This window comes from Pogona vitticeps, chromosome 2, assembly GCF_051106095.1.
Source record: "Pogona vitticeps strain Pit_001003342236 chromosome 2, PviZW2.1, whole genome shotgun sequence".
Classification (NCBI taxonomy): domain Eukaryota; kingdom Metazoa; phylum Chordata; class Lepidosauria; order Squamata; family Agamidae; genus Pogona; species Pogona vitticeps.
This window is the reverse complement of record NC_135784.1, coordinates 252,499,048-252,523,113: the sequence shown is the minus strand read 5'-3', so window position 1 is coordinate 252,523,113 and position 24,066 is coordinate 252,499,048. Positions and strand designations below refer to the sequence as shown.

The 24,066-nt window shown below is 42.8% G+C and overlaps 1 protein-coding gene across 16 annotated transcripts in view; it reads left to right on the top strand.

The window, feature by feature from the left end:
• The window catches only part of SNCAIP (synuclein alpha interacting protein), a 150,393-nt gene that overhangs the window by 77,297 nt on the left and 49,030 nt on the right, over positions 1-24,066 (top strand). For 5 of the 16 annotated variants that reach the window (XM_078386228.1, XM_078386229.1, XM_020803621.3 and 2 more), the window contains one exon: positions 11,296-11,368. In XM_078386228.1, coding sequence (XP_078242354.1) covers positions 11,296-11,368 — 73 coding nt within the window. Of the gene's footprint in view, positions 1-9,485; positions 10,098-11,295; positions 11,369-24,066 lie in introns of those variants that run through there. The other 11 variants (XM_078386232.1, XM_078386231.1, XM_078386230.1 and 8 more) reach the window with 5 other exon arrangements.

Here is a 24,066-nt window from a genome sequence, read left to right as displayed (position 1 = left end):
TGCCTCCGATCCTCTCCCCACAGCTTGGATCCCAGCCCTGGGGAGGGGGTGGAAGGCATGGCCGGGCTCTTCAGCAACTGCCGAGGCTTGGATCCAAGCCTCGGCGGCTGCCGAAGAGCCCATCCATGCCTCCGATCCTCTCCCCACAGCTTGGATCCAAGCCGCGGGGAGGGGGTGGAAGGCATGGCCGGGCTCTTCAGCAACTGCCGAGGCTTGGATCCAAGCCTCGGCGGCTGCCGAAGAGCCCATCTATGCCTCCGATCCTCTCCCCATAGCTCGGATCCCAGCCATGGGGGGAGGGTCGGAAGCATAGCCGGACTTCAGCCGGCTAAGAGGCCAGCGATCGGGCAGGAGGAGGTGGGAAGTTTCCCCCAACCCCTCCTGAGCGAACGCCGGGTTTTCAGCCGGCTAAGAGGCTGGCGATCGGGCAGGAGGTGGTGGGGGAATCTTCCCACCTCCTCCTGCCTGATAGCCGGCCTCTTAGCCGGCTGAAGTCCAGCTATGCCTCCGATCCTCTCCCCACGGCTTGGATCCAAGCTGCGGGGAGGGGGTGGAAGGCATGGCCGGGCTCTTCGGCAACTGCCGAGGCTCGGATCCAAGCCTCGGTGGCTGCCGAAGAGCCCATCCATGCCTCTGATCCTCTCCCCACGGCTTAAAGCCTCCCCGCTCCGCCTACCCCGGCTGTTCTCGGACACCTGGAAGTCCGAGAACGGCTGGGGAAAGTGGCGCGGGGAGGTTTCAAGCATCGGGGACAGGGTGGGGGGGATCGGGAAGGCTTGAAGCCTACCCGCGCCGCTTACCCAGGCCGTTTTCGGACTTCTGGAAGTCCGAGAACGGCCTGGGTAAGCGGCGCGGGTAGGCTTCAAGCCTTCCCGATCCCCCCCACCCTGTCCCCGATGCCGGTAGCCTACCCCAGCCGTTCATCCCACCCGCCGCCGGTTACCCTTGGGTAACCGGCAGCAGGTGGGATCCAAGCCCAGGATGCCTGAAAGGCATTCCAATCCCACCACCCTCCCCCCGCGGCTTGGATCCGAGCCGCGGTGGTTACCCCAGCCATGGCCGGACTCTAGGGAGTCAAGCCATGGCTGAGTTAGCCGCCCTGGGTCAGATCCAAGCCGCGGAGGGAGGGAGAAAACCGGATAATCCATTCCTATTGGAACGGATTAACCGGTTTCCAATGCATTCCTATGGGAAATGGTGCTTCACATAACGATGTTTTCACATAACGATTTTTTTTTTGGAACCAATTAACATCGTTATGTGAGGCACCACTGTACAATCCCATAACCCATACTTACTCACTCTAGGTCAAACATATCACTTATGCATTTATACATTAATATTTGCAATACATTAAGTTACCTTTATTAATACAAACCAAGCCTGTTCAATAAACAGGTACATTTAACTTTTGGTCACCAATATACACAGTCCATGGTTTCTTCGCCGTCTTCACTCGTCGGGTCTTCTTGACAAGGCGTCAGCAACACAGTTCATTGTCCCTCTGACCACCTTCACTTCAAAGTCAAAATCTTGCAGGTTTAAAGCCCACCTCATAAGTTTACTATTATGTGTTTTCATTGTCTTTAACCACTGCAGTGGTGAGTGGTCAGTGCACAGAACAAAATGTCTTCCCTAGATGTAAGGTTTGGCCTTCTGAATCGCGTATACTATGGCCAGGCACTCCTTTTCCATGGTTGCCAAATGTCTCTCACCTTTCCGGAGTTTCCTACTCAGGTAGGACACTGGATGCTGGTCACCATTTTCATCCTCCTGGCAAAGAACTGCTCCTACTCCGCTGTTAGACGCATCGGTGTAGATGATGAACTCCCGGTCAGAGCACGCAGCACTGGATAATGGATGAGCGCCTCCTTCAACCTCTGGAACGCCTCCTCACAGTCGCTGGTCCACGGGATGCGGTCATCAGTCTTCTTCCGCGTCAGATCGGTCAGCGGAGTCGCCATCTCGCTAAACCTCGGGATGAACTTTCTGTAGTAGCCCACCAACCCAAGAAATGATTTGACTTTTTTCTTGGTGTTGGGTCTGGGCCAATCACGAACGGCTTCTATCTTGGCCTCTAGGGGTTTGATCACTCCTCCCCCTACTATGTGACCCAAGTATTTTATTTCTGGGCTACCCAGCTGACACTTGCTTGCCTTTACTGTTAGCCCTGCTGCACTTAACCTCTGCAGCACTATCTCCAGGTGTTTCAGGTGATCTTCCCAGGTATTGCTGAAGATCCCTATATCGTCAATGTAGGCCACAGTAAAGTCACTGAGCCCTGCTAAGGTCTGGTCCATCAGCCTTTGGAATGTGGCTGGTGCATTTCTGAGACCAAAACTAAGGACTCTAAACTCATATAGACCGAAAGGGCTGCAAAATGCGGTCTTTTCCTGATCCCTGGGATCAATCCTTAATTGCCAGTAACCCTTTACTAGGTCCAACGATGAAATGAACCGACAACCCCCTATGGTTTCAATCAGGTTGTCTAGCCTGGGCATTGGGTAGGCATCAGGAGTGGTTACGCGGTTTAATTTCCGGTAATCTACACAAAATCTAATGCTCCCATCAGGCTTGTCCACCAGGACTATCGGAGAGGACCAAGGACTAGAAGAGGGGACGATTATGTTCTCCCTAAGCATCTCGTCCAGCTCCTTCCGCACCTTGTCCCTATAGGGTCCCGTCACTCGGTACGGGGATACTGCTTGCGGGGGTGCATCCCCTGTGTGGATCCGATGCATCACTCCCTTCACTATCCCCGGCTTATTTGAAAAAACCTTATGATATTTAGTGAGCAGCACTTTTAGTTCTTGCTGCTGGTCTTGGGTGAGTGCAGGACTGATCTTCACCTCATCTGGGTTGTATTTCACTTTCCCTCTACCCTCCCAGAAGGGCAATTCAGCTTCCTCACTCTCAGCTGCTTTTATGGCAAATAAAACCCTCTGTTCCCCTCTGTAGTAGGGTTTCAGGGCATTCACATGTACCACCCTCCATGCTTGGTGTTCCTCCTGTTCTATAAGGTAGTTCAGGTCCGACATCTTGGAAATGACCCTGTATGGTCCTGCCCATTTGAGATGCAGTTTGTTCTCTTTGCAGGGCCTAAGCCAAAGCACTTCCTCCCCTGGGTTAAAGTGCCTCTCCCTGGCTTTCTGGTCATACCAGGTTTTCTGTCTGAACTTCTGAGCTTGCAGGTTTTCTGCTGCTAGCTCTAGGTTTCTCTTCAGGTCATTCATTAAAGTGTCTATATACGTCACAACATCTTGTGGGTCACCCTGGGTGATCTGCTCCCAATTCTGTTTGATTAAATCAAGTGGACCTTTTACTTTTCTCCCAAACAAAAGTTCAAACGGACTGAACCCGGTACTGGCTTGGGGCACTGATCGGTAAGCAAACAAAAGGGATTGCAGCTTCTGGTCCCAATTGTTTGGATTCTCTGCCAAGTAAGCCCTAATCATGCGCATCAGAGTCCCATTGAACTTCTCCGTTAACCCATTACTTTCGGGGTGATAGGCAGTGGTTTCCTTGTGTTTAATTCCACAGATTTGCCATAACCGTTTCATGAGCTTTGATGTAAACGATGTGCCCAAATCTGTGATTATTTCTGAGGCAAATCCCATCCTGGACATATACCCCACCAAGGCATCTGCCACTGTGTTAGTTTCGATGTTAGTCAAGGGAATGGCTTCGGGGTACCTCGTGGCATGGTCCACAATGGTGAGAATGAACCGGTTCCCCCTCTTTGTGGCCTTGGGCAAAGGTCCCACAATATCCACTCCTATACATTTGAACGGGGTGTCAATCACAGGCAAAGGGCACAACTTCGCTTTGGTCCTGTCACGGTTATTCCCCTGCCTCTGACACACATCACATTGTTTACAGAACTCCTTGATCTGCTTCCCTATTTCAGGCCAGTAAAAATTTTGTGTGATTCTCTGCTGTGTTTTGTTCACCCCCAAGTGCGCAGCAAACATGTCAGAGTGCCCCCTTTGTAAGATCATGGGGCGATACTTTTCAGGTACCACTAGCTGACTTCTGATCCCATCTCCCCCTTTTGAGACATTCATCAGGGTCTCTCTATATAAAATTCCCTTTTTCTCGTGAAATCTCGCTGGGGTTTCAGGTGTTAGCTGGGTGTCTGTCACCTTTTCAAAACACTTTCGGAGAGTGGCATCTGCCTTTTGCTCTTGGCCAAATTTGCTGTCTGTGGTTAAGGTTTCTGCCACAGCTTCGGGACTACCCTCATCTGCTTCAGCCTCGGGCTCTTCAGTACCCCCCTGAACTGTCCCCGTGGTAGCTTGTGAGCGTGTAATCACTAGCACCCGTTTCACATGTTCAGCCAGGTCATTTCCCACGAGCACGGCTGCTGGCAGAGTCGATGAAATCGCTAGACGCCAAACTCCCCTCCAGCCTTGAAAGCTCACAGGTACCTCAGCTACTGGCAGTGAGATCACCTGCCCCTCAATCCCTGCCACCTTCAGGCTCTCATTTGGGATTATATGCTTCCTAGGAATAATGTCTGGATGGCACAGGGTCACCTGGGAACAAGTATCCCTTAGCCCCCTATACTGATGGTCAAGTATTCCTACGTCCACCCCAGCGGTCTCAAACAATTGCGAATCTGTCCTAACTAGTAAGCAGCGCTTGACCTCCACAAGAGGACCATTTTCCCCAGCCTGATCAGCAGATGTAACTGGTCCAGAGTGAGTCGCCATGGCAACAGGCTCCCTCAGTGGCAAGGAGCTTTGCTCTGTCTGGACACAGAACACAGCTTTTGGCTTGGTTCCACTCAAATCGTGAGGCAAATTTCCCTTTAGCTGCTTTAATTTCTCACACTCTGAGATTAGATGGCCCTTTCCTTGACAGAAATAACATTTTCTGCTGTACTTGGAGTCTTTCTCATCTGTTTTTGGTTTTCCCTCCAAAATCTGAGGTCTTGGTGGTTTCATGTCAGAGGGTTTCCCTTCAACATGGGCCCCTCCCCCTTGCTGGTTTTTCCCTGGTCCCTGAGAGTACCTGCTGTAGGTTTCTTTGGGCTTACCCACAGTTTTCCCCTCAGCACCTAAGGGCTTCCTTATTTGGGAAATAAAATCTGCGATCTCCGCCGCTTCTGTCACAGTTTTCTGTTTCCTCTCTCTCACATGGAACTTTAGTTCCCCATGCAGGACTGAATAAAATTGCTCCAGCGCTATCAGGTCTTTGAGCTGCTGGAAGGTCTCTGTCCCCTCCTGAGACAGCCATTTCTCTAGCAACCTCACCAGTTGGGCCCCCACTTGGGTAAAAGTCTGCTCTGGTTTTTTTGTGAGTGACCTGAATTTTTGCCTCAGCTGTTCAGCATTTATCCCATGCCGGGCAAACACCAGTTTTTTAAACTCAGCGAAGTCTTTCAGCAGTTCCACTGGCATCTCTGCATAGACTTCTGCCAGGCTGCCACTGATTAAAGATCACATAATGGTCATCTTCTCAGTTTCCCTTACTGAGAAGTCCACAAACGCTCTTTCCACGAGGGAAAAGAACACCTCAGGGCAATCTCCCTTGTTGTACACAGGGAATTTCTTCAAGTCAGTTTTAGACAGGCTGCCTTCCCCATTCCCTGGGTTCCCCTCATTATTATTTTTATTCCTATTTCTACTCATTATTTCCAGCTTCTTCAGCTCAAACGCCATTCTTTCTAACTCCACCTGTCTCTGTTTCTCTTCCCTTTCCATTTCAAATTGTCTTTGTTTCTCCCTTTCCCTTTCCTCCATTTCCCTCACCCTCAGTTCATGCTGTTGGGCTAGGAGCATTTTTCTGAGTTCTGAGGTCAGTTCTTCCGTGCTCTCATCCTGCACTGAGCCAAATTCCTCCTCAGAACCTTGGTCTCCCTGTGGTTCTCTCACTTTCCCCATTTCTGCCATTTGGCTTCGAGTCAAGGGCATACTCCCCCCCAGAACAGGCTGCCTTCAAAAGTCACGCCTCAAAATAAAACGACGACTTTTTTCCTTTTGCCTCAGAAACAGCCTTCTATAGACTGCTGCTGTCCCTCCAGCACCAACTTGCAACTGTTGCCAGGCAGAATCCACCCCCTCTGCTAGGCCTCTCAGCAGACAGGCTAGATCACTGTTACTTCACGCAGCTTTGCCTCAGCCCTTTCCCGCCAAAACGGCTTGCCTCAGAGCTCCCTAATCTAGTCCCCCAATCTGAGTTTGCACGTTCTTCCACTAGCCTACCTCCCCGTGAGGTAAGCCTAGAAGATTACCTACGCGCCCTCAGATTTTCCCTGACTAGACCCCCCTTGCTCTGGGCACACTAGCCAAGGCTTTGCTGGACCACTGGGCAACTGGACCAGTCGTATCCCACCCGCTGGACACCAATAAATGTAGCAACCCCAGACCTACTGGAGTATCCCACCCTGTAGTTATGCTGCCACCAACCATTCGCTCTACCAAGTCACCCAGACCAGGAATGGATTTTAATAAACAAGAGAACAAGGTTTATTGAAAAAACAAACAGGGTAAATAAAAGGATCAGGTAAATAGGATACTGGAACTTGGTATAGTCCCAATCATACACATACAACAGATTGGTTCCCACGGAACACTTTAAGGTAACGCACAGACCCTGAACCTATCCGTTCTGGCTACCTAGATAGAAACCTGAACCTATCAGGTATGTACTATCTGACGAACAGTTGTACCCAGTCTGACCCACAGACTCCAACTCCACTTCTCCACGTCAGCTCCCTTACGAAGGACTTCCCCCAAAATATATACAGTACAGCTCCTCCCCCCTGATGTCCCGCCTTCCACTCCCCATAGGATGGAACTTTCCCTCCAAACCCATGACAGACAGGTACCATCAGTGCTGTATGTGACAGGGGCACACAATGGATCTGGCTTTAATGTTACTTAGCAGAGCCATCTAATCAGGCAAAATAACAGGGTAGATGCAGGAGGGCATTTAATACCTCTCCTCGTTTGCTCAGACCAAATGTAAGTGGTGTCTCTCTACCTTTCCTAATGTGTACACTCAGACCTAGAACCCCTGCATGTAAAATACTGACTCTTCTGCCTGGCTCAGGCTTCTTCTGCAGCCCCCATGCTCCTTGCTTCTGTAGGTATCCAGGCTTGGAGTGCAACAGAAGATAAATGTCTCCTTATATGTTTTATTTAAAGCTTAACTTAAATTCTTACCTCATAGGCCCATTGTCAGATTGTGAGACAAAAGTACCGTTATTAAACAAGCTTTCTGAGACCAGGAAATAGTCTTAAAATGTTTGCCTCTTGGAGAGGGGTTTCCTTAACAAGTCGTAGAATGGTTTGTACGGGTACATTTTTGGGTAGCAATTTGATCAACTGCTGCTTATGACAAAAGGGTTCCCAATCAGCATCTCAGCAGGCAGTCACATGCCTTCTCATTGTGTTGGAGATGACATTTCATGGGAACATTTCAGAGGCATTGTGGACAAATAAATGGCAGTCCCCATAAAAATGATGTATGGCAGTATGTTCTACAGGGACTTAATTTTTTACTCATTCTGCCTCTAAGCAACAGTGAACCAATTTATTATAGAGCAAATGTGTGTACATGCGCGCACACACAAAGCTGGTCTGTGATTTGTTAACCCCTTTCAGGAGGAATCATGCTGGGTGTCCTCAACACAGTTTCAAACAATTTCCGCATATTTTTAAAGCAAAGTGAAATATATTTTAAAATTTGGTCCTGTGAATATGCATCTCTTGCATCAGCCCCCTATCTTACAAGAGCACCACAAGAGGCTGGAGATGCTACACCAGCTCTGTAGTTGCCTTTTTAGCTTTTATGACTTAGTAAAAGTCTTCTTCTCGTGTGAATTTTCAGCCCTTTTAAAACGAGGACTGAGGCCCTGTTGAGATCTTAAAGCATGCATTCTTCACATATTTTTAAAGTTAATATAGTTTTTAATATTTACCTGCATCTAATTATTCAATTGTATTTTAATTTGCATGTAATTTAATTGTTTTTTAATGTTCAACCTATTATGTTTTTAATTCTATTCTGTTAATATTGTGAGCCGCTTGGGCTTCCCTTATCAGGAGAAAGGTGGCCTATAAAACAAACAAGCAAACAAGAAAAGGGAGAATTGCTGGCCCCACTTCTCTGTCATCTCTCTCATCACAAAGCAGAAGTTTGAAGAGGAGGAGGAGGCTGTATCCACCTAGGCCCTCCGCGTGAATCAGAATCCCATTTTGGGGGAGTTTTGGCTCCCATGAAGACCATGCCCATATACAGACAGCAGCCTCTCCTCTTCAGATGGCTGCTTTTACATGTTACAAGTGACAATGGAGGGGGGCAGGCTAATGGGGAGAGCACCTGAATGGGACTTGTGTGGGCTTCTCTACAAGCATCCTGGATCAGGAGCTCTGTCAGTACTCTGTTGAGTATCTTCTCCTTCCTCTTTCATGTTGTGATGATAATTCATTTATTTAAAATATGTTTACCTGCCTTTCTTCATAAAAAGAACTCGAGACAGCTTACATCATTGGAAGACAATATTTAAGTATACACATACTAAAAAGAATCAAACAAATTCCACACTAAAAATGGTAAATACAACCAACACCAAAAAACACATTCAAAGCATTAAGAAACAACAATCCATTTAAAATCTCCACTCAGGCAGCCAGTCACTCAGGAAAAGCTTGTCTGAAGACAAAGGTCTTTGCCTGCTTGTGGAAGGATAGCAAAGATGGGGCCAAACCAGCCTCCTGTGGGAGAGAATTCCAGAGTCAGGGAGCAGCAACAGAGAAGGCCCTCTGCTGTGTCCCCATCAGGTGCACCAATGAAGGTGGTGGAACCAAGGGAAAGGCCTCTCCTGATGACCTTAACACTCAGGCAGGGTCATAAAGGGAGACTGGGATAACTTGGACCCAAGCCATTTAGCACTTTATTGGTTAAAACCAGCACTTTGAATTGTGCCCAGAAATGCTTCAGCTCTAAGTAGAGAATTATGTGATCCCTGTGAATAGCCCCTGTTGCCAATCTGGCTGCTGCGTTCTGAAGCTTCCAAACACTTTTGAGAGACAGCCCCATGTAGAGCATGTTACAATAATCTGTAAAACAATGGTTGTGATGACTATAAAGGGATATTTATATTCTTGCCTGCCTGGGCACTGGCAATAGGAATATAATTGCTGGCTGAGCCATGGGAGCTAAAAAGAATGGGAAACACTGACATCTTATGTTTGTTGTGCTGCAGGTTGGTGTGCTGTGGCTACATATTCAGATATTACATTAGTTCCCTCTGAATGTAGGAATTCTTTTGTGGCACAAACTGTAATCAGGTCATTTTCATGGAGGACCAGCTGAGTGAACACTAAGCTGTCTGACGTTGGGTTGGTACCTAAAGAAGTTGGAAATTAAGCATCTTAAAGTACCTTTTTTTCTTATCTAATTTATGCCAGCATGGGCTGGATCTAATGCAGTGTGGCTCCTCTGTTACCCATCCCTTCTCTGTCCCTTTTTTGGCCAGTCTACTGGATCTTAGCAAGAAGAGGAATTCTGCTGGCAGATGCCTGAGAGAGAAGAAAATGATCCTGCCTGTAGAAGGGGATTTATATGTCTGTTTATTTCTCTCTCTCTCTCTCTCTCTCTCTCTCTCTCACACACACACACACACACACACACACACACACACACACCCAAACCCATCACACACACACACACACAAACCCATCACATCTTTTGAGTTAGGATTGCATTGACAGTCTCTTATTGGTGAGTACTAGCGGAGTTTTTTGATATGCTGGAGGCATATCAGCTGTTTTCCTCCAGTACTGGTATTCATCCAATTGTATATTTTCCTCCTCCTGTTCTAGGCTGAATACCTACTGGGCATAGCAACTGTTCTGTTGTAGCTACAGGATAATGGGAAAATTAGATTCCTCTGTAAATTATGGACAGAATTTTCTTTCTGGGAAAATCCGGTTTACAATGCTAAATCATGGGAGTGCATGGAGGCATTCCACAAGCTTGTGAAGAAATTATTATTGCTGCTTATCCAGCCATGTGACATTGCTTTAAAAGTGAATCCAAGGAATAACTTGCTGATCAATATCAGGTGTGCCCCTTGCAGCAAAGTGGTAAGACATGTTTCTTGTAATAATACTTCTTGAGAATTTGGCTTATTTTCTTATGTGCGTTTATATGGGATAATGTCTATAAGATAATGTGTGTAAGAGAATGTTCCAAAGAATATTTTTATATACAGATGGAAAATTGAGTCTTGCTACCAGTAAAGCACACCACATTTTGTGTGTTTCTCTCTTTCTCTCTGTTGTAAAGTCAGAATCTGTAACACAGGGAAGAGGGGACCTGGGATTTGTAGAATGCATCCCGTTCTTTTCTTTACATTTACAATGTTGCTGCAGCCAAATATGCAGTGCATTGTTGAATGCTTGTAATTTTGTGAAGCACTGAAAGTTGGAAGCTTGTTTGTAAGTTAGAAGCAAAAAAAGCAAAGCGCGCTGCTTATATACCGCCCCGTAGTGCTAGAAGCACTCTCTGGGCTGTTTGCAATGTAATTATGCAGGCTACACATTGCCCCCCCCCCCCCCCCGTGAGCTGGGTACTCATTTTACTGACCTCAGAAGGATAGAAGGCTGAGTTAACCTTGAGCCAGCTACCTAGAACTGAACCCTGGTTTGTGAGCACAGTTTTGGCTGCAGTACAGCAGTTTAACCACTGTACCAAAATACTTCATACATCATAGACAGAACTGTGTCACTTGCCTTGCCTTGTATATTCATAGTGGGTGACTAAGGCACATGAGTCCCTGCTTTGCCTTGTTTGGTTCTGAAACTTGCTGTTACAAGATTATTTACACAGGGATACTAGTACAGATTACTTGTCAGTTGCCTTTGTGTGGTTGTGTTTCATGACAGACCTGTTTTCTTTCTCTTAAATGATTCCACATGTGTAAAAACAAAATGTAGGGTTGTTTCTAATTGTCTGTTCTGCTGTTCTCCACTGATGGAATGAATGTCTTCCCCTGAAATCTCCCCACCATCTCCCATTTTGCTGGTAGCTGGAGGCAATAACATGTAACGTTTGTGTTCCAGAGCTTGGACTACAACCCCCAGAATCCTCAAGTCAACACGGCTACTGTCCATGCTGGCTCAGCTTGGAGCTGTAGTACATGGATGTTACTTTGCAAAGCTCTGCTCTGTTCTGAGCCTCCAGCTAGGCACTGGATAACATGTTCCGCCATAAAAATAATGTTTCTTACACATAATGTGTGTGGATTTCAAGCTAATTGAACAATGTTGTTTTAATTTGCAGTATTCAGTAACTTCCCTCAAGACTATCCCAGAATTACGCAGGAAGTGTGAGTCTCAAAATGAAGACAGAACAGGTATTTTGTGTTTTTTTTTTCTGAATGTTCTGCATTCTTTGCTTCCATAGGTTCTTTTGGTTAAAGTAGACATCACAAACAATTTGGTTTTTTAACGCTGTTTTTCTTCTTTTAAACTTGTTTGTGTGATAGCCACCCGTTTCTCCCCCCCCCCTTTCGCCTCCCTTCCCCCCTGCTTTTTTCTCTTTAAGATGTTAGGTCATTAGCAGCAGCAATAACAAAAAGTTCCATAAAAGGATTTGGCGATATACAGATAAACACAGGGTTTAATCTCAGCAGCTCCACACCACAGTGTATGCAACAATTTACTGAAAAACCCGAGAAACCATTAGTGACAAGACATAATGATGTAGGCGCCAATGAAAAAATGTTGGATACGTTTACTACCCATATGGTCATGACCAGTTTGAGGCATGATGTTTTGCCAAATTCTGAAACCCTATCAAGGATGCTACAAGATAGAATCTCTTCTCAGGCATACTGTAACAGTTAAGATGAAAGCAAAGTTTTTGAGTTTAATAGTGTATACTAAATGAAGAGTCATGGCATACAGATGAGAACCAGCTGGAGACCTTTTTCCCCCAATGACAAAAAGTGCATTCAGTGTTGTTTTCCACTTTATAAATCAGATTAAGGCTCTTTTGTTTCTGTTTTCAGCATGGAGCAAATTGTATTGGTGAGAGTAACATATCTGAATTGCACTTTGAAGACTTCATTATGTTTCACATCAAATGTTGCTTTCACTGATACTTTTAAATCTATACTGTTGAGAGCAGAAATTTGAAATCTTAATTTCCAGGACGATTTTTAAAAGTATGTTGGGTTTCATTTCTTTGTCATCTTTCATATAACAGAAAATTACCTCTGCTGGTAACTGAATTGCGACATTTCCTTGCCACAATCATCAATAACTAAATCATTGCATCCACTTACTCAATCATAGATGTTGAATAAAAGAAAACAATATCTAACTCTCTTCTCATTTTTTGTAACAATGCCTAACTCTCTTCTCATTTCTGTCTTGAGCCTTTGCAGCTGATGCTTTACATTGAGCAATATTAGGAGAAAGCATTGTTTTGACACATCATTATATAAGTGAATAAGCAAAAGATACTGGGAACAAAACCAGTGTCAGTATTGTAGCAATTCTTTCTGTATTTGACAGCCCTGATTTAATGAAAGAGTTCAATTGGTTTAAAAGAAAGCAAGGAAACACTGTAACATGCATTTAAGTTAAACATAGACACTTATAGCAAAAATCCAATGCATAGTTTTATTTTAAACAGAATTTAAGCTTAGTTGAGATACAGTGGATTGGGGCCAAAGGGTGAAGATGAGCTGGGGAAACATCTTTCACTTCGATTGAAATGTCTCAGAAATAAAGCCATGTGATTTCCTAAATTATCAGGAAATTATTTGGCTCACGTCTGAACCAATTCAAATTTAGCCTGTCCTAGCTCATCCCTCCCCCCCTCCCGGTTATTCTCTCTGCTGAATCTCTCCCCTCCACAGAAATTCTAACTAACCTGGTTTGCGCAGGTAAGTAGTACCACTCTAATGGATAATAATAATAATAATAATAATAATAATAATAATAATAATAATAATAATAATAATAATAATAATAATAATAATAATAATAATAATAATAATAATAAAGGCGAGCAAAGCCAGGAGATGGAGACTCTCACTTTGACAGTAGCACAGCTGTATATCTGGAACATGCAAGGCTCTAGTGGTGCTTTGGGAAAGTCACTTTTGCATCCAAACTGACATTGCAAATGATACCTAGACAAACTACATTCCTCAAGGGCTAGTGTGTGGCCTTTGTCCTGTCAAGTTTCAGTGGAGTGCATGAAGGATCTTACTATAGCTGCTTAATTCTGCCGTCCAAATAAGTGGAGCTGGAAGTGAAGGGTGGAAGGTGTTCTTAGGAGGTGGGATTGGAAAGGAGATGTGAAGTCTCCGTGGTTTTTTAATCCAAAGTGGATTACTTTTCAGTGCTATGAGTTTTTTGTGTTTTAACAATGAATTGATGAATATTTTCAATTGTCACTAAAATTGGGTGCTTCATTGGTTTGTCCATTCATCAACTTTGACGAATGACAAATCGCGACAAATCACCATTTTCCTGATTTGTCCCCATCTCTAAATACTAACTTATTACACAATGAGGTTTATTTATGCCTCTGTGTATCAATGAGAACAAGTTAAAGCTTGATGGCATTTGGTCCCTTTTGAAGTAATTATTAAAAACTAACAAATTGACATGTCTTTTCAACTCTGATGCAGGTTTTTATACACAAAAATTGCTCCGTACTAATATAAATCAGAGGTGTGCTGAAAAGGTCTTCCATGAGAATGTTGACTATTCTTGTTCAATTTGATAGAAAAGTAATTTCTTTTAAAATGAGTTTCATAAGAGGAAGAATTTTGGAGAAATGCTTCATGGATGAAGAGCTCATCCTATCATGTATTTCAAATCTATGCATCTGGAAGCCTCCCCAGCTGCTCACACTTCCACTAATGCCCATGGGAAGATTACCTCAGGTGATTCCTCCCACAGAGCTTCTTCGGGTCAAGAAGGGTGGGCAGCCAGGGAAACTGCAGAGTGTTGAAAAGATGTGCAACAGGAAAAGAGAAAGAAAATCATAAAAACAATTCCCGCATGTTGCAGCTTTGCGGTGAGTTCCAGAATATCACTCAAACATACTTTGATGGACCTTGAGAATGAGGAAGAAAAATGGGAGCCTTTTTCTTGTGGGAATAAAGCTTTTGGAAAACAGGCAGCAAGTTATAGCACAGCAGTAGCCTCATCTTTTTCTTGGGGTTAAACACAGTGCTGCTATCCTTCATATTTGCTACAAGGCTTACAGGAAAAGATGTGCAATCCTTGTAGCAAATATGGGAAAAGACCTGTGTTAAACAGTGTACTGCAACAGAGAAAACCACCACTACCACACCTCCAAAATGTAGTGTTTGGGAGGGTCTGGGGAAGGCACTGGACCCTGAAGATCAGCAGCTGGGACTGAGCTAAAATGTCTCTCAGAACACATTTTTTTCTAGGAACATTTTGACACAATTGACTTTCTCATACTCCCCTGGAAATAGGCAGCTTTGCAGAATTTTCTCCAAAACATCCTCACTGTTTTTTGGAGACTGCAACAAGGGTGACCTCGTTCTGGTCTCACACAACTCCTCCCCCCCCCCCTTTAGCATTATCATTATTCTTTTCTTTTTCTGCAGGGAGATGGTTCAATTTTTTTCTCCCTTTTTTAAATTAACTGAAGCTTATCTGTGCTTTCAAAAGGGATCCCAATAAAACTACGTTTAACCTTAATTCTGTAATCTATGAAACAAGTGAATTTCAGGCAGTGACAGATAAAGCATGCTTCTGTCAACAAACAATAGTTAAAACTAACCACAGTTGACAATTCAGTTGACAACTGAAGATGCAGTTAATAAATGGAAAGAGAAGTTCCCCAGTGGCTTAGAGCTATGACACAAGAGAAGAGGTGCCAAGAATTTATGAGGCCAAGAAGAAAATGAGGCTCATTTCTATTGTGGTAATTATTGTCTATTGTGTCCAAATGCAATCAAGGAATGCCTTTGTGAACCCACAAAGAGCATTCTAGGACAATAGCGAGGAGTTGCTCATTGTCACCATCTTGACATTCCTCCAAGAATGAGAACTGTAGGGAATAGCCCTACACATTATTGCAATATGTGGACCTGTGTACTGTCCATCTCCGGTTATCAGGGACTGTCTCTGTTTTTTAATACGTGCAGCAAATAAAGCACTTTCCTTGCTTTTTTCCTGTTTTCCAATTGTTAAAAAATTTGGAGTTTTATTACTTTTGTACACCCATGTACAGCACTCCATGACTCACACAAACACCTATCTAAGTAAAAACCTATTCAGTCAGGCAGAAAGCATGTGGAGCCCACATACCGCAAGAACAGCACGCTACCCCTCACTCATTCCTCCATCACTTTAATCACAGAGACATCACAGTCTAAAGAGAGGCAGGCTGCCGACGCTGGTTTGCCTCTCCACATGAGCCAGAACCAGCACCGCCATTGGTCTTTTAACTCCCATGGAAAAACTGCCTGGATATGGCAGTGTCCTCCTTTTCATCCTCTTGCATTTTCTATAATTACAGCAAGAGTGGGTTGTGGTGGGTTAATATTTCCTCACCATCATCCTTATTCGGATGCTCCCCATGCTGACAGAACAGGGCTCTAATACTTGTTGCTGAATGTTTCAGGGCTTTAGCAATATATACAAGCAGATATGTTATATATTCTTGTAAACATATGAACCTGAGGAAGGGAATTAGTTTACTAGCCATTGCAAGTTAGGCTTTTCAAAATATACGAATACAGTAGGCAAGCTCAAGGACCCTTCGTGATATCTCTTAATGGGCAGAGACTTCCTGGCTTGAGAATAAGGCTTTTAAAAGAACGCAAGTGTTCCTGTTTTCATTCGAGAAGTACTTGAAGGCAAGATGTCACTGGAGCCACATGATCAAGTGTACCAAAAATATCTATCACTTGGGGGGGGGTGTTTCTATAAATCTATGGGTCAAGGCTTTAATTAAAGGCCATTCTCAGTTCCCAAAACTAGAATGGTAACTGTAGATAAAATTTAAGTTCTCTAGGTATTTATTGCAAGGGGGGTGGGGCACAAAGTAATCAAAATGCCTAGAAGAAATGTGTTTCCAATTAACTGTGCACACTCAGGTACATGTCTGTGGAGCTGGAAGGTACTGGATTGTTAATCCTGTTAATCCCTAAAGAATTTATATGAATTTGGAGTGCTTCTGCCCCTTGCAACTCAGTGCGGAGCACTCCCAGCTGACGTTGATCTGAAGCTCAATTTAAAAGTTACCATGTTTTGCTTGGGCTGCCCCCATTTTTACAAATGCCTTTAAAATGTTGATTTGCTCTGCCACACAGTATCAGAGGTATAATTATCATGCACCTTTAATCATAGCAGTAGCTTTTTGCATTTTCTGTAGTTTGTGAATTAGATTGCTTTTTTTAAATGATTGATCTTCAGATATAAACTCAGGATTAGTTTCCAAGTATGATTGTTCAAAGGGACGTGGTGGCCCTGCGGGCTAAACCGCAGAAGCCTGTGCTGCAGGGTCAGAAGACCAAGCAGTCGTAAGATCGAATCCACACAACGGAGTGAGTGCCCGTCACTTGTCCCAGCTCCCGCCAACCTAGCGGTTCGAAAGCATGCAAATGCAAGTAGATAAATAGGGACCACCTCGGTGGGAAGGTAACAGCGTTCCGTGTCTAAGTCGCACTGGTCATGTGACCACAGAAGATTGTCTTCGGACAAAACGCTGGCTCTGTGGCTTGGAAACGAGGATGAGCACCGCCGCTTAGAGTTGAACACTACTGGACAAAAATTGTCAAGGGGAACCTTTGCCTTTACCTATGATTGTTCAGTCACGAAGAACTGCCTAAGTAATATCTTTGGATTATTGGCTATCTATAGGGCCTATTTTTTTGGCTTTTTAATTTTTTTCAGTATATTGGGAGCCTTAGAAAATGAAAAAAAAAATAGAAGAAAGGCTCAGTGGTCCTTACAGAAATATAAATATAAATAAATAAGAGCAGGTGATACCTTTATTAGACCACTAAAAACTCAAACAAATACCAGGTTTTCAGTGGTAATCTCTCAGGCTGTGCAGTTCAGAAAAAAATATATGAATCCTAAAACTTCATGGCAGATGAGCAATGAAGGACTTACATTTTGGGGGCCCTGAAGCTTGAACTGTTATGGGGATCCCTTCACAACCAGCAACATGGTCTGAGTAACCACTATTACCTTCTTCAATGTGGTTGTTTCGTGACAGATCAACACAATTTTTTAAAAAATTAACCATTATATTGAAGTTCCTATGTAAAATTGCTGTACTTGATTTATTTCACATCAAAGTTACTGGTGTTAATAAAAGTTTCCTATGGGGGATGAACATTAGGGAAATGTTAAATACGTGCAGGATGCATCTTAGAATGATGAAACAGAAAAGATCACAATCAATGTAATTTTTTATTTTAGACACCTATGAGAATGCATTCAACATGAAACACATTTTACAAAATACTCTTTTTTCTGTTTTTTCCAGCTAGACTGAAATTGGTTCTTTATAAAGGACAACTCTGAAAAATGCCTTTCTGAATCACAGATCATGATAGGCATTGTCAAGTACAGATTAAGCACAATAGTGATATTGGAGAACACTTCATCTACCGTGTTTCCCTGAAAATAAGACAGGGTCTTATATTAATTTTTGCTCCAAAAAACCTATTAGGGTTTATTTTCATGGGATGTTTTATTTTATAGTCATGTCATCTTCTGGTTGCTGCACAATGCTGCACTGTGGTGGAGGGCAGGGTTTCACTTAACTAGGGCTTATTTTGGGGGTAGGGCTTGTATTATGAGCATCCTGAAAAATCATACTCAGGCTTATTTTCAGGTTAGGTATTATTTTTGGGAAAACAGGGTAGGTGTAGCTCACAAATAAGTTGAACACCATATGTGCATTGTGTTTTAGATGGCAAATTTTCTTCTGTGTTCTGGGATGCAAATATTCTTTGAACTGATAACACTTGTCTACTAATTTGTGGCCAGCATCATCTTTATAATGCAATATTTTAATACTGCCATCATCAATTACAGAATTGTTCACCAATTCTTAGAGGAACTTGGAACCTTTTATCAAGTGGCTCATAGAGGTCAGTCCTCTTGTGTAACTGGATTATCAAGCAATATCAATCAATTTTAGGTCTACTTTCGGAGAAGTTTTTTTAAAAATCCCTTTTGAAAAAGTAAAGCACCTTTAAAAAGATTTATAACAAATAAACTAAATAAAATCAGGCTACGTTCAAGCTAGTTTACACTAGGGTAGATTAAGTTTAGTCAAGACCTAGCCAGCAAAACTCATAGGCTAAGATAATGTAACAAAGTGTTACCATTATTTGAACATAACAAACGCCTGTAATTTAATACAAGTTCACCCTGTAATTTAACACAAATTCACTCTTTTATTAGTTTTTCATAAATACTAGTAATAAAGTATTAAACTATAGACTATGCAGCCATAATCCAGCTTCTATTCACCTTTTCATAAAAACAATAGGCTTAGGCTAATCTAACACCGTTTCACCTTTGTTATTTACAGTATCTTACTTTTATGAATACTGTATAACATTTATTTTTGAATAAGAGTCCTTAAAATCCTTATGAACACTTTACTGAAAATAAATGGTCTAGATTACTGTCATAAATTATTAATACAGTATTAGCATCGTGATTGCCTTTTCAACAGCTCCTCTTTTTTTGTTACAACACATCATTTGTACCTACCCAAAAAAAAATTTCATTTTCTTTTTATCAACTTTTAAGCTTACTGTATTTTAATTGCACATAGGTAAAACTGTTATTATGTATGTTTATTATATTTTAAGGTTTTATAAGATTATTCATGTAAATAAAAGTTACCAAAGTGTCCTTTACGATGGCTTTTGTTTTTTTTTCCAATTACTGTTAGTCTAAGATAAATAATTTTAATAAAAGTTGTAATTTCTGTCATAAATGTTAATAGTGTTTTAAATAGAATATGGTATAGAATTAATTAACATGGAATAGTTTTAGCTGTAAGAAGAAAGAAGGAGGTGAAAAGTTACTTTGGATAAATTACTCTCTTCTTAGAAAATTCGAGCAATTCAACACCTGATTGGAGCATCCCATTTGAAGAATCTGACGCTAGATATAAGTGAGAAGGAAACCACGTAGCTTAGTTCTGAGGAGACTGCTATGCTCATCTGTTGCTTTGCTGCCCGGCTTGTACTCTGTGTATGTTCTGGAACCATGCCGATATTCTGCCAATATTTTAAGTATTAGCTTAGGTCAGCTAGCTTTCGTTGGACTATTCATGCATTGGACTTCTGGGTACGTCCCCAGTCAATTGTGTTACAATAGTTAGAGCATTGCATGAGGATCAGGGAGGCTTGGACTAAACGTTTATTGGGCCAGTCACTGTCTCAGAAGAAAGCCTTTCTTATGGGATTTATACGAGCATAAAAGTATAAAACAAGATCCCTATGCCAAGAATGAAGAAACGTTTTGAGCCTAAGAGCTACATTGGCTGTAGGCATGCAGGCAACATTTGCATACACATATGCACACATAAAAACACACTAATAGATATCGATTCATACATATACAGCAAACACTTGACCTGAAATTTTTCCCATTTAATTTTTTAAAAAATCTGTTGGAGCCATTGGAAGCTTTTAAAACGCCTGGTTAAAAAAAGAAGAGGTGATTTATTTGAGGTGGCCACAATGCTGGTGATGGTGGGGATTAGTTGACCTCTATAGTTTTACCTTTCCCAATTGGGTCTTTTCATGCAAAAGGAAGGAAAGGCAAACCAGAGATCATGAACTGCAGTAAAGATGAGTGGAAGGAAAGCACCAGCTTTCCCATAGGTTTTCTTGTCCAAATGACACTATTTAGCTGAAGTTTCAGTCTAATTATAACCCTTCATTATATTTGTATAGACATTAAACTCATTTCATCAGTCATCATAAATTACTGCTGCTCTGAATTGGTTATTTTGTGCACGATTAAGGTTTAACCTAATTTTCCCAGACTTCCTCATTTCACATCTATCTGACTGCACTGCTTACATAGTTTTCCCCCTCTATACCCATGTGTATAATCTTGCTGGCTGAGAATAACTGTCTGTGCATTTAACAAAAAAGGTCTCTAGTTCATTATAGCTTATGCCATAATAAATGTCTCAATGTGCATGTTAGGAAGGTACAAGACCCCCTTTTTCAGGCAAATCCCTACCTATTAGGATGGCAATTCATAATTCTGCTGTGAAAATGAATCAAGGTAGTGATTTCACTCCAAATCACTAGTACAATTCAAGATATGAAATCTAAATAAGCAACTGAATACATTTGCCACATTCAGATGTCATACAGGCTCAGTGTGGCGATCAAATGGTAAGGTGTTTGGGGTGGCAGCAGGGTCACCACCCACTCACTACTGCCTGAGGGAAGTTCTTTCTTCTGCCCGACACCTCCTCTTCTTTATAGACCAGTTGCTTCTCAGTCAACTATGTGAAGGGCAGGATGAGGGTTCTCTTGGCCAAGGTGTTATGGGAAGGGGTGAGCAAAAAAAAATGCCTGTAACAGGAGATTTTTTGACAGTCATGCCTTCCCATAATGCCTTTGTCTAAGGACTCTTGAGACTAACATCATTTAAAATAGCCAGCCAAAGTGAAGCCACAGTATACAGAAGGCAGGCAGTGGCTAGAAGGCAGTTCTGGTTATGCTTCCACCATTACCACCTTCTTCTTCTTCCTTGTCCTCATCGTCCTCCTCTCTCTCTCTGTCTCTCTCTCACACACACACACACACACATGAGTAAGCTGCCTTGGGTTCTTTTTAAGGAGAAATTTGGAATAAAAATATTTTAATTAATTAATTAGTTAATTAAATAATTAAATAATTAAATAATTAAATAATTAAATAATTAATTGCTTTTTTAAGTGCCTGGGAGTGGGCAGCATGTTTCTTCCCTTTTGGAGTGGCAGGATAGTTTGCACTAGCACTGATGTCACAAGTACAGGTATCTCGGGAAAGGTAGCAGAACTTCCAACTGTGTTTGATAGGTTGGGTGATAGACTGATTGTGACATCTGAAATTTCCACCCAGGATATGGTTTTGTCTGACTCTAGAGACAAGCAAGCCAGAGCATCAGATTCTGACATTATAATAAACAAAGCACAAACTGAAGGTTTGGTGAGCAGGTCCTTTTTACATTAGAATTGATCAGATGCCTTATTCTTGCCTTATTGAAAAATTCCTGAGTATCATGGCATCTGAATTCCCTTTGACTGAAGTCCAGTAGTAAGCTTGAAACTACAGTAGATCCATTGAATCAGTTGGGGTTTGGTGAGTCATCTTTGTAAGTTCCATTGATTCAGTGGACCTACTCTAGCTGCAACTTAAATACTGAATTGCAACAAGTGAATTGGATCCAGACCAAGGTCCTTTCTAAGGGGCACACCTGCACAACCCCCTCCACACAGCCTTCCTCCTCCTCCATGCACTGATGGCGATAGTTTTCAGCCCCTTTGGTTCTGTTCACGACAGAACCCCATACGGAGGGGGGAATCACACAAGCAGGCAAAGTCGCACACATGAGTCATAGAGCCCTGCTCAGCGAGATTGAAAATTAGAGGGAACATTGATACAGACTTAGGGCTTGGCTACATGGTTCAACTAGAGTGGGCTAAATAGGGTTATTTAAGGTCACATAGAGTTGTTGTGTGCCATTTGGTGTGATCCTTGTATCCACATGACTCACGCTTCTCGAGCAGCTCTATTTGGCCTGCCTCCCTTTAAAAGGGGTGGTGGTGGTGGAGAGAACAACAAACAACAACATTTTTGTTCCTTCTTGCCTCTTCCTCCTTCCTGCAGTTAGGTTTCAATTAAAAAAACATCTAAAACGTACAGTGCATTGGTGCTTCCTTGATAGGCTTTGAAACAAACTGTGCTTCATTCCTCTCCCCTCCATCAAGAAGCAGAGACCGTTTTTAATTTCCTAGCATCGTGAAGTAGCTAAGCTGCCTTCTTAAGTGACTTAATGATATTGAGAAATTGAAAGGAGATCGGGAACTGATGGCAAGCTGTCCAGTTTTGGTTCAGTCCTACTGATCACATGTGCTGGAAATGAACCAAAATGGAGTGATCCTGTTGTTTAGTCGTTACATCATGTCCGACTCTTCGTGACCCCATGAACCAGAGCATACCAGGCCCCCCTGTCTTCCACTGCCTCCTGGAGTTTGGTCAAATTCACATTAGTCTCTTCAATAACATTGTCCAACCATCTCATCCTCTGTCGTCCCCTTCTCCTCTTGCCTTCACACTTTCCCAACATCAGGGTTTTTTCCAGGGAGTCTTCTCATCAGAGGGCCAAAGTATTGGAGCCTCAGCTTCAGGATCTGTCCTTCCAATGAGCACCCAGGGTTGATTTCCGTCAAAATGGATAGGTTCGTTCTCTTTGCAGTCCGGGGGACTCTCAAGAGTCTCCTCCAGCACCACAGTTCAAAATTATCAATTCTTCGCCGGTCAGCCGTCTTTATGGTCCAGCTCTCACTTCCATAGCTTTGGCTATGCGGACCTTTGTCGCCAAGGTGATGTCTCTGCTTTTTAAGATGCTGTCTAGATTTGTCATTGCTTTCCTCCAAAGAAGCAGGCATCTTTTAATTTCATGGCTGCTGTCGCCATCTGCAATGATCATAGAACCCAAGAAAGTAAAATCTGTCACTGCCTCCAGATCTTCCCCTTCTATTTGCCAGGAGGTGATGGGACCAGTGGACATGGTCTTAGTTTTTTTGATGTTGAGCTTCAGACCATTTTTGGCACTCTCCTTTTTCACCCTCATTAAGAGGTCCTTTAATTCCTCCTCGCTTTCTGCCATCAGAGTGGTATCATCTGCATATCTGAGGTTGCTGATATTTCTTCTGGCAATCTTAATTCTGGCTTGGGATTTATCCAGTCCTTCCTTTCACATGATGTATTCTGCATATAAGTTAAATAGGCTGGGGGACTATATACAGCCTTGTCGTACTCCTTTCCCAATTTTGAACCAATCAGTTGTTCCATATCCAGTTCTAACTGTTGCTTCCTGTTCCACATAGAGATTTCTCAGGAGACAGATAAGGTGGTAAGGCACTCCCATTTCTTTAAGAACTTGCCATAGTTTGCTGTGGTCCACACAGTCAAAGGCTTTTGCGTAGTCAATGAAGCAGAAGTAGATGTTTTTCTGGAACTCTCTGGCTTTCTCTATAATTCACTGTATGTTAGCAATTTGGTCTCTAGTTCCTCTGCCCTTTGAAATCCAGCTTGTACTTCTGAGAGTTCTCGGTCCACATACTGCTGAAGCCTACTTTGTAGGATTTTGAGCATAACCTTGCTAGCATGTGAAATGAGTGCAATTGTATGGTAGGTGGAGCATTCTTTGGCACTGCCCTTCTTTGGGATTGGGCTGTGGACTGATCTTTTCCAATCATCTTGCCACTGCTGAGTTTTCCAAACTCGCTGGCATATGAGTGTAGCACCTTAACAGCGTCATCTTTTAAGATTTTAAATAGTTTTGGTATTGCCCATCTCATGATGTTCATGTGTAGAGTTGCCTCTTGTGTTGTTGGAAAAGAGTGTTTCTGATGGCCAGCTTGTTCTCTTGACAAAACTCTATTAGCCTTTGCCCTGCTTCATTTGGAACTCCAAGGCCAAACTTATCTGTTGTTCCTTTTATCTCTTGACTCCCTACTTTAGCATTCCAGTCCCCTATAATGAGAAGAACATCTTTCTTTGGTGTCAGTTCTAGAAGGGGTTGTAAGTCTTCCTAGAATTGGTCAATTTCAGCCTCTTCAGCATCGGTGGTTGGTGCATAAACTTGGATGACTGTGATGTTGAAAGGTCTGCCTTGGATTCATATTGAAATCATTCTATCATTTTTCATATTGTATCCCAATACAGCTTTTCCCACTCTTTTGTTGACTATGATGGCTACTCCATTTCTTCTATGGGATTCTTGCCCACATTAGTAATTTGATAATTGTCTGAATTGAATTCACCCATTCCCGTCCATTTTAGTT